Here is a 14,476-nt window from a genome sequence, read left to right as displayed (position 1 = left end):
AAGAGGTATGATTGTGTAGTAATGTCTACAAGGTGTGATTCCTTACAGTGTTCCTTGCCCCCTGTGATGAAGAAGATGGTGTAGTTGGTGATGAACCCTCGCTGTTTGTCCAGTGGAATCTCCATCCACTCCAGCTCAGCGTCGTTTTTCCCTGTCCGCCTCACTTTCACAGAGGGACCCTCCAGCGGAGCTGCATCAACCAGAAAAGGTGAACAAATATGTTATTAACATTATTCGGTGATGTCATTTACAAAATAGCCTCCAACACTCTACTCAACAAATTGGATGCAGTCTGTCACCAAAGCCCCATATACTATCCACCACTGCAACCTGTACACTCTCGTTGGCTGGCCATCGCTTCATACTCGTTGCCAAACCCACTGGGTCCAGGTCATCTACAAGTCTTTGCTAGGTAATGCCCCGCTTTATCTCAGTTCACTGGTCATCATAGCAGCACCCACCCGCAGCACGCGCTCCAGCAGGTATATTGCACTGGTCATCCCCAAAGCCAATTCCTCGTTTGGCCTCCTTTCCTTCCAGTTCTCTGTTGCCAATGACTGGAACGAACTGCAAAAATCACTGAAGCTGGAGACTTGGATCTCCCTCACTAACTTTAAGCACCAGCTGTCAGAGCAGCTCACAGATCACTGCACCTGTACATAGCCCATCTGTAAATAGCCCATCCAATCTACCTCATCCCCATACTGTATTTATTTATTTTGCTCCTTTGCACCCCAGTATCTCCACTTACACCTTCATCTTCTGAACATCTATCACCCCAGTGTTTAATTGCTATATCGTAATTACCTCACCACTATGGCCTATTTTATTGCCTTATCTTACCTCATTTGCACACACTGTACATAGACTTTTTTTCTGTATGTTTGTTTTACTCCATGTGTAACTCTGTGTGGTTGTTTGTGTCGCACTGCTTTGCTTTATCTTGGCCAGGTCGCAGTTATAAATGACAACTTGTTCTCAACTAGCCTACCTGGTTAAATAAAGGTCAAATAATAAAATAAAATACATTTGGTCCAGGAATAGTCTTAAGCTGTGTCCGGAAAAAACACCACTATAGGTATATTACACAGCAAATACTGTGTATACTTTACAGTAGTTCAGTGACTACTACTATTTCTTACCTCCTTGTTCCAGAAAGGCTGCTATGGTCAATGGCTTCCCAGTCCACCCAGAGTACATGGGATACACAGATATATTGTAGCGATTGAACTTCTGAAGGTTACCTTGATTGGGAACATTAGACATAAGTCAGTACAATAACGTTTGGATTTATTTGATCCCTGTGACCCGTTTACCAATATAGTCAACATTAGGGATGAGTCATCAAAACCAGCAGAAAGACAACCAAAGAGTTTATAGCCAAACTACAAGACAATACTCAGTAAAAACATAGCATGTGTGTCTCCTTCTTACCTTTAATGGCTGCCATCCTAGTATGCCTACGTTCTCTCTGCCAGTCCATAGCGCCATCACTGACAGACACCCACTCCAGTATGTACTCCGTCACCTCGGACCTGTAGGGCTCCCCTGTGGCCGTCACATTGGGGGGCTGCCATTTCACCCACAGCCTCCCCTGCTGGGTAAACCAGCTGAGCCATTCCACCGAAGGGGGCTCTGAAATACACAGCACACACAAATACAACGTGACACCATGATATGAGCATCTCAATGCCAAACTACAACGCTTTAAGAACACAAATATGCAGAACACATGACATCAGTGAACCGTTTACATCAATATACTGTAGTCGCTCCTGACACACATTCGTATAAATATATGAACAGAGCTAAACCAAGCTAGCTAGATGGATAAGATAAATATAATATCACTTTCTAAACCCAGAAGCACAACATTGCAAGATTTCTGGGAATGCTTGTGAAGCAGACACGGCAGACCAGACCAGGGTTTGGCAAGTCAATGGGAGGAGTAAAAAAATGCACCCTTTAGTTGTACATTTTCTTTAAATCTAAATGTAAAACCTAGATCCTCCACATTGACTCTGTACAGGTACCCCCTGTATATAGCCTCCACATTGACTCTGTACCGGTACCCCCTGTATATAGTCTCCACATTGACTCTGTACCGGTACCCCTGTATATAGTCTCCACATTGACTCTGTACCGTACCCCTGTATATAGTCTCCACATTGACTCTGTACTGGTACCCCCTGTATATAGTCTCCACATTGACTCTGTACTGGTACCCCTGTATATAGTCTCCACATTGACTCTGTACTGGTACCCCTGTATATAGCCTCCACATTGACTCTGTACTGGTACCCCCTGTATATAGTCTCCACATTGACTCTGTACTGGTACCCCCTGTATATAGTCTCCACATTGACTCTGTACCGGTACCCCCTGTATATAGTCTCCACATTGACTCTGTACCCCCTGTATATAGTCTTCACATTGACTCTGTACCGGTACCCCTGTATATAGTCTCCACATTGACTCTGTACCGGTACCCCCTGTATATAGCCTCCATATTGACTCTGTACCCCCTGTATATAGTCTCCACATTGACTCTGTACCGGTACCCCTGTATATAGCCTCCACATTGACTCTGTACCCCCTGTATATAGCCCCCATTGACTGTATATAGCCTCCACATTGACTCTGTACTGGTACCCCCTGTATATAGTCTCCACATTGACTCTGTACTGGTACCCCCTGTATGTAGTCTCCACATTGACTCTGTACCGGTACCCCTGTATATAGCCTCCACATTGACTCTGTACTGGTACCCCTGTATATAGCCTCCATATTGACTCTGTACCGGTACCCCCTGTATAGAGCCTCCCCCCCTGTATATAGTCATTGACTCTGTACCCCCTGTATATAGTCTCCACATTGACTCTGTACTGGTACCCCCTGTATATAGCCTCCACATTGACTCTGTACTGGTACCCCCTGTATATAGTCTCCACATTGACTCTGTACTGGTACCCCCTGTATATAGCCTCCACATTGACTCTGACTCTGTACCCCCTGTATATAGTACCCCCTGTATATAGCCTCCACATTGACTCTGTACCGGTACCCCCTGTATATAGCCTCCACATTGACTCTGTACTGGTACCCCCTGTATATAGTCTCCACATTGACTCTGTACCGTAACACCCTGTATATAGCCTCCACATTGACTCTGTACCGTACCCCAGTATATAGCCTCCACATTGACTCTGGTACCCCTGGTACCCCCTGTATATAGTCTCCACATTGACTCTGTACTGGTACCCCCTGTAGATAGCCTCCACATTGACTCTGTACCGGTACCCCCTGTATATAGTCTCCACATTGACTCGGTACCGGTCCACCCCCTGTATATAGTCTCCACATTGACTCTGTACCCCCTGTATATAGCCTCCACCCCCTGTATATAGCCTCCACATTGATTGACTCTGTACTGGTACCCCCTGTATATAGCCTCCACATTGACTCTGTACCGGTACCCCCTGTATATAGCCTCCACATTGACTCGGTACCGGTACCCCCTATATATAGCCTCCACATTGACTCTGTACTGGTACCCCCTGTAGATAGACTCCACATTGGCTCTGTACTGGTACCCCCTGTATATACCCTCCACATTGACTCTGTACTGGTACCCCCTGTATATAGCCTCCACATTGACTCTGTACTGGTACCCCCTGTAGATACCCTCCACATTGACTCTGTACTGGTACCCCCTGTAGATAGCCTCCACATTGACTCTACTGGTACCCCCTGTATATAGCCTCCACATTGACTCGGTACCGGTACCCCCTGTATATGTTATTGTTATTACGTTACTTTTTATAATTTTTTACTTTAGATTATTTGTTAAAGAACCCTTTTGTTACAAGGAGATTCCTCACAACAAAACTTCAACATCCTAAAGTGGATAATGACGCAATATTCCTGACACAAATAATGTGGTAAACGGTTGATGGAGCTCGAAACAATAATCACTTCAAATAATTTGTTGTTTGTGATGTCTATAAGGACGGTCGGTATAACTAAAGAACTGTAACTCTACAAATGTATACATCCCAGTTATCAGATTTACATAGAAATGTTGAGGAACTTATATGATTAAATATGCAACTATTTGTGAGAAGATGGAATGTGATTTTAGAGGGAATTGTTTTACCCAGTCAGTAACCACATGAGCACAGACCTTGTGGCAACGTGATAGAAGCACCCTCCAAGGCGAGGGCATAAAAGGGCCGCAAACTAAATGTACATTAGAGCAGAGAACGAAAGGACCATCCACATGTTGAAATGGTTGAAATCTCTACAAACCAGTATATGGACAGTAAGCCGGACGAGTAAAATGGTTAGACTTTACATTAGACCAGCGTGACCGTCCACGTGAGCTGAAAGGTACGAAATGGTTAGAAACTCTGACACTTTCAACAGAGAAGAAGAAAATCTCTACCAAACCAGAAAACGTGGAGACTGTCTGAAACTCTCTCTCGAAGAAGAAGAAGAAGAAGAAGACTACACAGGAACAGTCCGTCTGCAGCTGGTTATGCACTGTTAGCCTAGGGAACTTGACCGAAGACGAGAGACAAAGAACAATTTCCTCTCACCACTATAAGTATCTCTAGGGTATCTATTCTAAACAGAGTGAAGGATAAGGCCAGCTGAACACCGTGTGGTACACCTCTGGAAGATACGTTCTATCAGACAGTCCGACACCAAGAAGCTATGACTACAAAGGACTTGGTGACCTCTGGTGGACAACCACTTTCAGTCGACTGATTCCACAAACTGAACAGGTGTTTTTAACAGAGCAAGACGACAAAGACATTCAAGCGTAAATATGTGTTGCATTTCTAAATCCGAATGAGCGGTTGTTATTAGGGTGCTAAATATCTATATTTACACTGAGCGTATTATTCAACTGTATGTACGATAGTTGAATTCCTTTGTCTCTTCTTCTCCCCCCTTTCGTTGTGTAACAAGCCATATCGGTTTAGTCCACTAGAAACCTTTTATTACATCGTGTTAGTAACCAACGTATAATCTCTCCTGTGTTGGTGTTTATGTAATTCTGTGTGATTATTAAAGCTAGTAAATAAATAATTAAGACAATTTGTGTATCACTGATTCATCATGGAGTCTAGGGCTGGTGCAGATTTAAACACATTTTTCCATGGTGTTGTTGCTCATGTAAATGTTATCATTAAACATAGTGAATTGATTTGTTAAAATCATTTTCATCACATTTAATGGTACCAACATCACAACATATTGATGCGCCGTGCGAGGAATCTAAGATAGAACGAGGCCTTCATGTTGCATTCAGCCAATATGAAACTGAAAAGCAGTTTAAATTATACACCCAGATTATGTTATACACCATAAGGGTTTTAAACAAGATATGGAGGTTGCAGTCGTGTTGTTATTCTGACATAGTCGGTGTAGGATTAGTTATTCAATTTCCAGGCTTAGTGATTACATTTTGAGTGCTAGTACACAATCCAGACAATTATCGAAATTAAAGAGATAGGGCATTGGGCTAAACGTACTCTGTCTCTCGCGTACAAGGAGAGTGTAGACTCGGTCAGTATTAATTTATTGAGCAGGACATAAGGCCAGCCGATTGAAATTTGAGTAGATATACACTGCCAGTTGAAGATTTTTAGAACACCTACTCATTCAAGGGTTTTTCAAAAAAAATAAATGTTTTTCTGTATTTGTAGAATAATGGTGAAAATATCAAAACTATGAAATAACATATGGAAACATGTAGTAACCAAAAAAGTGTTAAAAAAAAATCCAAATATATTTTATATTTTGATATTCTTCAAATAGCCACCCTTTGCTTTGATGAAAGATTTGCAGACTCTTGACATTCTCTCAACAAGCTTCAACTGGAATGCTTTTCCAACAGTCTTGAAGGAGTTCCCAAATATTCTGAGCACTTGTTGGCTGCTTTTCCTTTACTTTGTTGTCCGACTCATCCCAAACCATCTCAATTGGGTTGAGGTCAAGTGATTGTGGAGGCCAGGTCATCTGATGCATCACTCCATCACTCTCCTTCTTGGTCAAATAGCCCTTACACAGCCTGGAGGTATTTTGGGTCATTGTCCTGTTGAAAAACAAATGATAGTCCCACTATGCCCAAACCAGATGGGATGGCGTATCGCTGCAGAATGCTGTGGTAGCCATGCTGGTTAAGTGTGCCTTGAATTCTAAATAAATCACAGACAGTGTCACCAGCAAAGCACCCCCACACCAGAACACCTAGTCCTCCATGCTTTAGGGTTGGAAACACACATGCAGAGACTATCCGTTCACCCAGGATCGGCACAGCACAGGATCGGTACATCCAAACATCACACCTGTGGGACAGGGACAGGATGGCAACAACAACTGCCTGAGTTACACCAGAAATGCACAATCCCTCCATCGGTGCTCAAACTGTCTGCAATAGGTTGAGAGAGGCTGGACTAAGGGCTTGTAGGCCTGTTGTAAGGCAGGTCCTCACCAGACATCACCGGCAACAACGTCGCCTATGGGCACAAACCCACCGTCGCTGGACCAGACCGGAATGGAAAAAAGAGCTCTTGACTGACGAGTTGCGGTTTTGTCTCACCAGGGGTGATGGTTGGATTCACGTTTATCGTCGAAGGAATGAGCGTTACACCGAGGCCTGTACTCTGGAGCAGGATAGATTTAGAGGTGGAGGGTCAGTCATGGTCTGGGTGTCACAGCATCATCGGACTGAGCTTGTAGTCATTGCAGGCAATCTCAACACTGTGCGTTACAGGGAAGACATCCCCCTCCCTCATGTGGTACCCTTCCTGCAGGTTCATCCTTACATGACCCTCCAGCATGACAATGTCACCACCCATACTGCTCATTCTGTGCGTGATTTCCTGCAAGACAGGAATGTCAGTGCTCTGTCAAGGCCAGTGAAGAGCCCGGATCTCAATCCCATTGAGCACATCTGGGATCTGTTGGATTGGAGGGTGAGGGCTAGGGTCATTCCACCCAGAAATGTCAGGGAACTTGCAGGTGCCTTGGTGAAAGAGTGGGGTAACACATCACAGCAAGAACTGGCAAATGTGGTGCTTTCAGTACTATATTAATTCTCTGATCCTTTGATCAAGTGGACAACATGACAATTCATGCTGCCAGGAGGACGTCATCTGGAAGTTGTCATAATTACTGTGTATGCCTATGGAAGGGGGGTGAGAACCACGAGCCTCGTAGGTTTTGTATTGAAGTCAATGTACCCAGAGGAGGAGAGAAACTAGCTGTCCTCCAGCTACACCATGGTGCTACCTTACAGAGTGCTGTTGAGCCTACTCTAGACCATCGCAAAACAGTGCGTTTTAATCAATTATTTGGTGACGTATTTAGTATAGTTTTATCAAAAAAGGTTAACTTTTTTAATGTTTCATTATTTTCATGAAATTCACTGAGGATGGTCCTCCCCTTCCTCCTCTACGGAGCCTCCACTGATGCACTTGACAGTGAAATACACTTTTTATTAATGCTATTGAAAGTCAACTGAAGGTGAATAGGCTGTATAACATAATGGGGTTTATCGGCTTATCACAATGTGTAGCCTGATAGAGACACTTCAACCATTGATCACAGTTATTGATCCTCTAGCTTTTACGTCACAAAGAAATGGATGGTCCAGTTTTCAAAGATAGAGTGGTATTATTCTGCTTTTGTACACACAAAGATCAGTCGAGAGATTTAATTCATCTTGTTTCTTCTCTGGATTTGCCTCCCCTAAAATTTCTAGAAAGCTGACCACTGATTGGTCCCAGAAACTGATGGGTTGAGCCAGAGCTGGCCCATATATGTGATACTCTGGTTAAAGACGATCCAAATGAAGATTGTTGTTTTGTATAATACCCCTCATTTTGAAGTTACAAAAAACGACTTGTGGATGGCAGATTCATACTGAATGTATGTAGCGATATAGGTTTGAGCAGCGAATTAAATTCAGGGTGAGTCGTCAGGCAAGGGTAAAGTAAGCAGACAGGCTGGTTTTAATTCAGATCAAGCATTTACCTTCTATACACTCATAAAAGATGACTACACAACTTTATTTATGGAGTTTACAGTGCCTTCGGGAAGTACTCAGACCCCTTGACTTTTCCCACATTTGTTATGTTACAGCCTTATTCTAAAATTGATTAAATACAAAAAAAACTCAGCTAATCTACACACAATATCCTAAAACAACAAAGCAAGAACAGGTTTTTGGAAATATTTGCAAAATGTATAAACATTTTTACATATAAATATTTACATAAGTACTCAGACCCTTTTCTATGAGACTCAAAATTGAGTTCAGGTGCATCCTGTTTCCATTGATCCTTGATGTTTGTACAACTTGATCAGAGTCCACCTGTGGTAAATTCAGCAAAACCCAAGCCATGAGGTTGAAGGAATTTCCCATAGAGCTCTAAGACAGGATTGTGTCGAGGCACAAATCTGGGGAAGGGTACCAAAAAAATCTGCAGCATTGAAGGTCCCCAAGAACACAGCGGCCTCCATCATTCTTAAAATGGAAGAAGTATGGAACCACCAAGACTCTTCCTAGAGCTGGCCGCCCGGCCAAACTGAGCAATCGTGGGAGATGGGCCTTAGTCAGGGAGGTGACCAAGAACCCGAAGGTCACTGACAGAGCTCCAGAGTTCCTCTGTGGAGATGGGAGAGCATTCCAGAAGGACAACCATCATTGCAGCATTCCACAAATCAGGCCGATATGGTAGAGTGGCCAGACGGAAGCCACTCCTCTGTAAAAGGTACATGACAGCCCGCATGGAGTTTGCCAAAAGGCACCTAAAGACTCTCAGACCATGAGAAACAAGATTCTCTGGTCTGATGAAACCAAGATTGAACTCTTTGGCCTGAATGCCAAGCATCATGTTTGGAGGAAACCTGGCACCATCCCTATGGTGAAGCATGGTGGTGGCAGTATCATTCTGTGAAAATGTTTTTCAGCGGCAGGAACTGGGAGACTAGTCAGGATCTAGGGAATGATGAGCAGAGCAAAGTACAGAGAGATCCTTGATGAAAAACTGGTCCAGAGTGCTCAGGACCTCAGACAGTAATCACAGCCAAAATTGCTTCAGCAAAGTACTGAGTAAAGGGTCTGAATACTTATGTAAATGTGATCGTTTTATTTTATACATTTGCTTAGTCATTAGGAGGAAGTGTGTAGTTTGATGAGGGAAAAATCAATATAAATCAATTTTAGAAGGTTGTAATGTAACAAAATGTGGAAATAGTCCAGGGGTCTGAATAGGATAGGATAAAGTAATCCTTCTCACCCCCCTTAAAAGACCTAGATGCACTATTGTAAAGTGGCTGTTCCACTGGATGTCATAAGGTGAAAGCACCAATTTGTAAGTCGCTCTGGATAAGAGCGTCTGCTAAATGACTTAAATGTAATGTAATGTAAATGTAATGAATACTTTCCGAATGCATTGTATAAAGTTAAATATTGTTGGTTGGATTAGGAATTTTGGGGGTGGTTGCCTTTGGCTACAGCCCTGTGTGTGTGCCTTGACGGTAGGAAGTGAGTTATTATATCAAATGCAACCATTGTAAAGTACCGTTCATCGGAACAGTCTATAAATTATTCACATGATAAAACAATCTTGGAGAATTAAAGCAAAAAGGGCGACATGTTCTCCACATATAATATGCACTCGTAACTCCCAATAATTTTTTGTTGTTGTAAAACAGCAATTGTTTAGTGAGGTGGGAATATCTAACCCAGAATGCAGTCGTTATGAACTTTTGTGATGCTGTGTCCATCAATGTTGAGATAACTTTCTCTTCCTGAAAAATGGCCTTTTTGGAGATATTTCCATCAGAGAGCGACGATATGCACTGAACAAACATAAACGCAACATGTAAAGTGTTGATCCCATGTTTCACGAGCTGAAATAAGAGATCCCAGAAATGTTCCATATAAACGAAAAGCTTACAGAGATACCGTGACGAGATCCTGAGGCCCATTGTCGTGCCATTCATCCGCCGCCATCACCTCATGTTTCAGCATTAAATCTAGAATCGGCTTCCTATTTCGCAACAAAGCATCTTTCACTCATGCTGCCAAACATACCCTCGTAAAACTTGACTTCGGTGATGTCCTTTACAAAATAGCCTCCAACACTCTGCTCAGCAAATTGGATGTAGTCTATCACAGTGCCATCCGTTTTGTCACCAAAGCCACATATACTACCCACCACTGCGACCTGTATGCTCTCGTTGGATGGCCCTCGCTTCATATTCGTCCCAAAACCCACTGGCTCCAGGTGATCTATAAGTCTTTGCTAGGTAAAGCCCCGCCTTATCTCAGCTCACTGGTAACCATAGCAACACCCACCCGTAGTACGCGCTCCAGCAGGTATGATTCACTGGTCACCCCCAAAGCCAATTCCTCATTTGGCCGCCTTTCCTTCCAGTTCTCTGCTGCCACTGACTGGAACGAATTGCAAAAATCTCTGAAGCTGGAGACTTAGATCTCCCTCACTAACTTTAAGCATCAGCTGTCAGAGCAGCTTACCGATCATTGCACCTGTAGATAACCCATCTGTAAATAGCCCACCCAACTACCTCCTCCCCATACTGTTATTTATTTATTTTATTTATTATTGCTCCTTTGCACCCCAGTATCTCTACTTGTACATTCATCTTCTGCACATCTATCACTCCAGTGTTTAATTGCTAAATTATAATTATTTAGCCACTATGGCCTATATATTTCCTTACCTCCCGAATCTTACTACATTTGCACACACTGTATGTAGACGTTTCTATTGTGTTATTGACTGTAATGTTTGTTTATCCCATGTGTAACCCTGTGTTGTTTGTGCCGCACTGCTTTGCTCTATCTTGGTCAGGTCGCAGTTGTAAATGAGAACTTGTTCTCAACTGGCCTACCTGGTTAAATAAAGGTGAAATAAAAATAAATAACGCAAGGCCCGAATGTCGCAAGGATCTGTACACAATTCCTGGAAGCTAAAAATGTCCCAATTCTTCCACTTTCTGCATACTCAACAGACATGTCACCAATTGAGCATGTTTGGGATGCTCTGGATTGACGTGTACGACAGCGTGTTCCAGTTCCCCCCAATATCCAGCAACATCGCACAGCAATAAGACAACATTCCACAGTCCACAATCAACAGCCTGATCAAATCTGTGCAAAGGAGATGTATTGCGCTGCATGAGGCAAATGGTGGTCACACCAGATACTGAATGTTTTTTGATCCATGCCCCTACCAACAGATGCATATCTGTATTCCCAGTCATGTGAAATACATAGATTAGGGCCTAATACATTTATTTCAATTGACTGATGAACTGTAACTATAATCTTTGAAATTGTTGCATTTATATTTTTGTTCAGTATATCTTACTTCATTGGTAAGATTGTAACACCATAGTGTATAGTGCATAGTGTCAACATACCTTGTGTCAATTTTGGGATGATCAAAGACGCTTGGGGAGACTCGCCAACAGAATTCCAGGCCTTCAATTCAATGAGGCCTCTTCTTTTGTCAGACCAGGGAATCTGGTAAAGGGGGATAATTTTCCTCTCTTGCGACCTAGAATCCAGGTCAGAGTCATTGACCGCCACCGTCTCCCAGTTTCCATCTTGGATCTTGATGCTGTAGCCCCGTATCCTTCCATTGGACTCCACTGGATCCTGTAGCAGGGAAAAGAAGAAGGCAACAACCAATCACCTGTTATTATTCAAGCCATATATGGATAATACATCAGTAGTATAGAGTACCACAGTGTGAGTCATACAGTAATACCCATAAAACTTAGCTGTCACACACGGAAATGGTTCCAATAATTTTTTCACCATACACTTTAAAATGTGGGATTTTATAACCTTTTCAAATAAGGTATTTCATATAGGGCTAGCGTGACGTATTGAGAACCATGTAAATCTCTCTCAGACATGGTGACTTTAATGAATATATTCACCTGTCCTTTGAAGAGGAGTGGGACAACATTCCACAATCAACAGCCTGATCAACTCTATACGAAGGAGAAGTGCCGCGCTGCATGAGGCCAATGGTGGTCATACCAGATGCTGACTGGTTTTCTGATCCACAAAGGTACTTTTGTTTTTAATGGTATCTGTGACCAACAGATACATGTCTTTATTTCCATATATTAGGGCTTTGTTCAGTATACGCTAACAATCCTTCTTCCCCAAAGGACACTTCTTCAATGGATTACATTTTGTGAAAACCAGTCCTTTAATGTCTGGGTTTTGGATTACATTTTGTGAAAACCAGTCCTTTAATGTCTGGGTTTTGGATTACATTTTGTGAAAACCAGTCCTTTAATGTCTGGGTTTTGTGAGGAATCACTCGTTTGTAACTCACCCACCAAAAATCACAATATGCTGTTTACATTGTGTCATTTGTGCTGGTCCAATTTGTATAATGGAAAAGCAGAAAAATCTGTGCGCTCTCACAATGTAATTATGGTTTCTTTTCAATGTCCCAGTTTTGTGGCATTGATTAATAAATAATTGAATCTTTACTTCATGTCAGGTGTTATGTATAAAAGGCATATGACAGAGCTGCTGTAACGGAGTCAGGTTTGTAGGCCTCCTTGCTCGCACATGCCTTTTCAGTTCTGCCCACAAATTGTCTATAGGATTGAGGGCTTTGTGATGGACACTCCAATACCTTGACTTTGTTGTCCTTAAGCCATTTTGCCACAACTTTGGAAGTATGCTTGGGGTCATTGTCCATTTGGAAGTATGCTTGGGGTCATTGTCCATTTGGAAGACCCATCTGCGTCCAAGGTGTAACTTCCTGACGTCTTGAGATGTTGGTTCAATATATCCACATAATTTTCCTGCCTCATGATGCCAATTATTTTGTGAAGTGTACCAGTCCCTCCTGCAGCAAAGCACCCCCACAACATGATGCTCCTACCCCCGTTCTTCACAGTTGGGATGGTGTTGTCCCCATGTGCAATTGCAAACCATAGTCTGGCTTTTTTAAGGCAGTTTTGGAGCAGTGGCTTCTTCTTTGCCGAGCGGCCTTTCAGGTTATGTCGATATATTCCTCGTTTTACTGTGATATAGAATGGGTGGCCAATACAGATTGTACCTGTTTCTCCAGCATCTTCACAAGGTCTTTTGCTGCTGTTCTGGGATTGATTTGCACTTTTCGCACCAAAGTAAGTTCATCTCTAGGAGACAGAACACGTCTCCTTCCTGAGTGGAACGACGGCTGCGTGGTCCCATGGAGTTTATACTTGCGTACTCTTGTTTGTACAGATGAACAATACCTTCAGGCGTTTGGAAATTGCTCTCAAGGATGAACCAGACTTGTGGTCTACAATTGTTTTCTGAGGTCTTGGCTGAAATCTTTAGATTTTCTCATGATGTCAAGCAAAGCGGCACTGAGTTTGAAGGTAGTCCTTGAAATACATCCACAGGTAAACCTCCAATTGACTCAAATTATGTCAATTAGCAGAAGCTTCTAAAGCCATGACATCATTTTCTGGAATTTTCCAAGCTGTTTAAAGGCACAGTCAACTTAGTGTATGTAAACTTCTGACCCACTGGAATTGTGATACAGTGAATTATAAGTGAAATAATTGGTCTGTAAACAATTGTTGGACAAATGACATGCAGTGTCATGCACAAAGTAGATGTCCTAACTGACTTGCCAAAACTATAGTTTGTTAACAAGAAATTTGTGGAGTGGTTGAAAACGAGTTTTAAAAGACGTATGTAAACTTCCGACTTCAACTGTATGTCTATTAATGTTCTGTATTATGGGGCGGCAGGGTAGCCTAGTGGTTAGAGCGTTGGACTAGTAACCGGAAGGTTGCAAGTTCAAACCCCCGAGCTGACAAGGTACAAATCTGTCGTTCTGCCCCTGAACAGGCAGTTAACCCACTGTTCCTAGGCCGTCATTGAAAATAAGAATTTGTTCTTAACTGACTTGCCTGGTTAAATAAAGGTAAAAAGAAAAAAAATTATGTCATGTTTCATGTGGACCCCAGGAAGAGCAGCTACTAATGGGAATCCTAAAAAAAAGACCAAATACCAAAATATAAATACATGTTACTGTGGAAACAATATCAACTACTGCTAGTTTAAAATCAGCTCAAGCTGTCCTACAACACAATTCTAAAACTGGCTAGTTTTGTCTCGTCTGTCCTTATGTCCGCTGTTTATCTTTCCCGGGAGACAAAATCCCAGAACTAATACGCCTACAGGTGTGGGCTAAATGTGGACAAACGTCACCCACCTTGAGAGTAAATACATCACCTAAAAAAATTATAATAATTGGACATGTTCATGTTACAAACACAAAACATTTTCTGCTGTAAATATATTGTGCTTAAAGACTATGCCTACACTTCACCTAACTAATCAAAATCAGTTGTGTCTGGAGTACAACTTCAGCTGTCTGACCAGAATGGCATTTCTGTGGTA

At 42.5% G+C, this 14,476-nt stretch overlaps 1 protein-coding gene across 1 annotated transcript in view; it reads right to left on the bottom strand.

Annotated features, from left to right (window-relative positions):
* LOC115147123 (interleukin-6 receptor subunit beta-like) overlaps positions 1-14,476 on the bottom strand; it is a 56,325-nt gene that overhangs the window by 21,937 nt on the left and 19,912 nt on the right. Inside the window, exons 9-12 of the mRNA XM_029689137.2 lie at positions 11,467-11,704; positions 1,435-1,635; positions 1,143-1,244; positions 47-190 (exon numbers count right to left, since the gene is read on the bottom strand). Coding sequence (XP_029544997.2) covers positions 47-190; positions 1,143-1,244; positions 1,435-1,635; positions 11,467-11,704 — 685 coding nt within the window. The remainder of the gene's footprint in view (positions 1-46; positions 191-1,142; positions 1,245-1,434; positions 1,636-11,466; positions 11,705-14,476) is intronic.

Source organism: Oncorhynchus nerka, linkage group LG19 (genome assembly GCF_034236695.1).
Source record: "Oncorhynchus nerka isolate Pitt River linkage group LG19, Oner_Uvic_2.0, whole genome shotgun sequence".
Taxonomy (NCBI): Eukaryota; Metazoa; Chordata; class Actinopteri; order Salmoniformes; family Salmonidae; genus Oncorhynchus; species Oncorhynchus nerka.
This window is presented reverse-complemented; position numbering and strand designations above follow the sequence as displayed.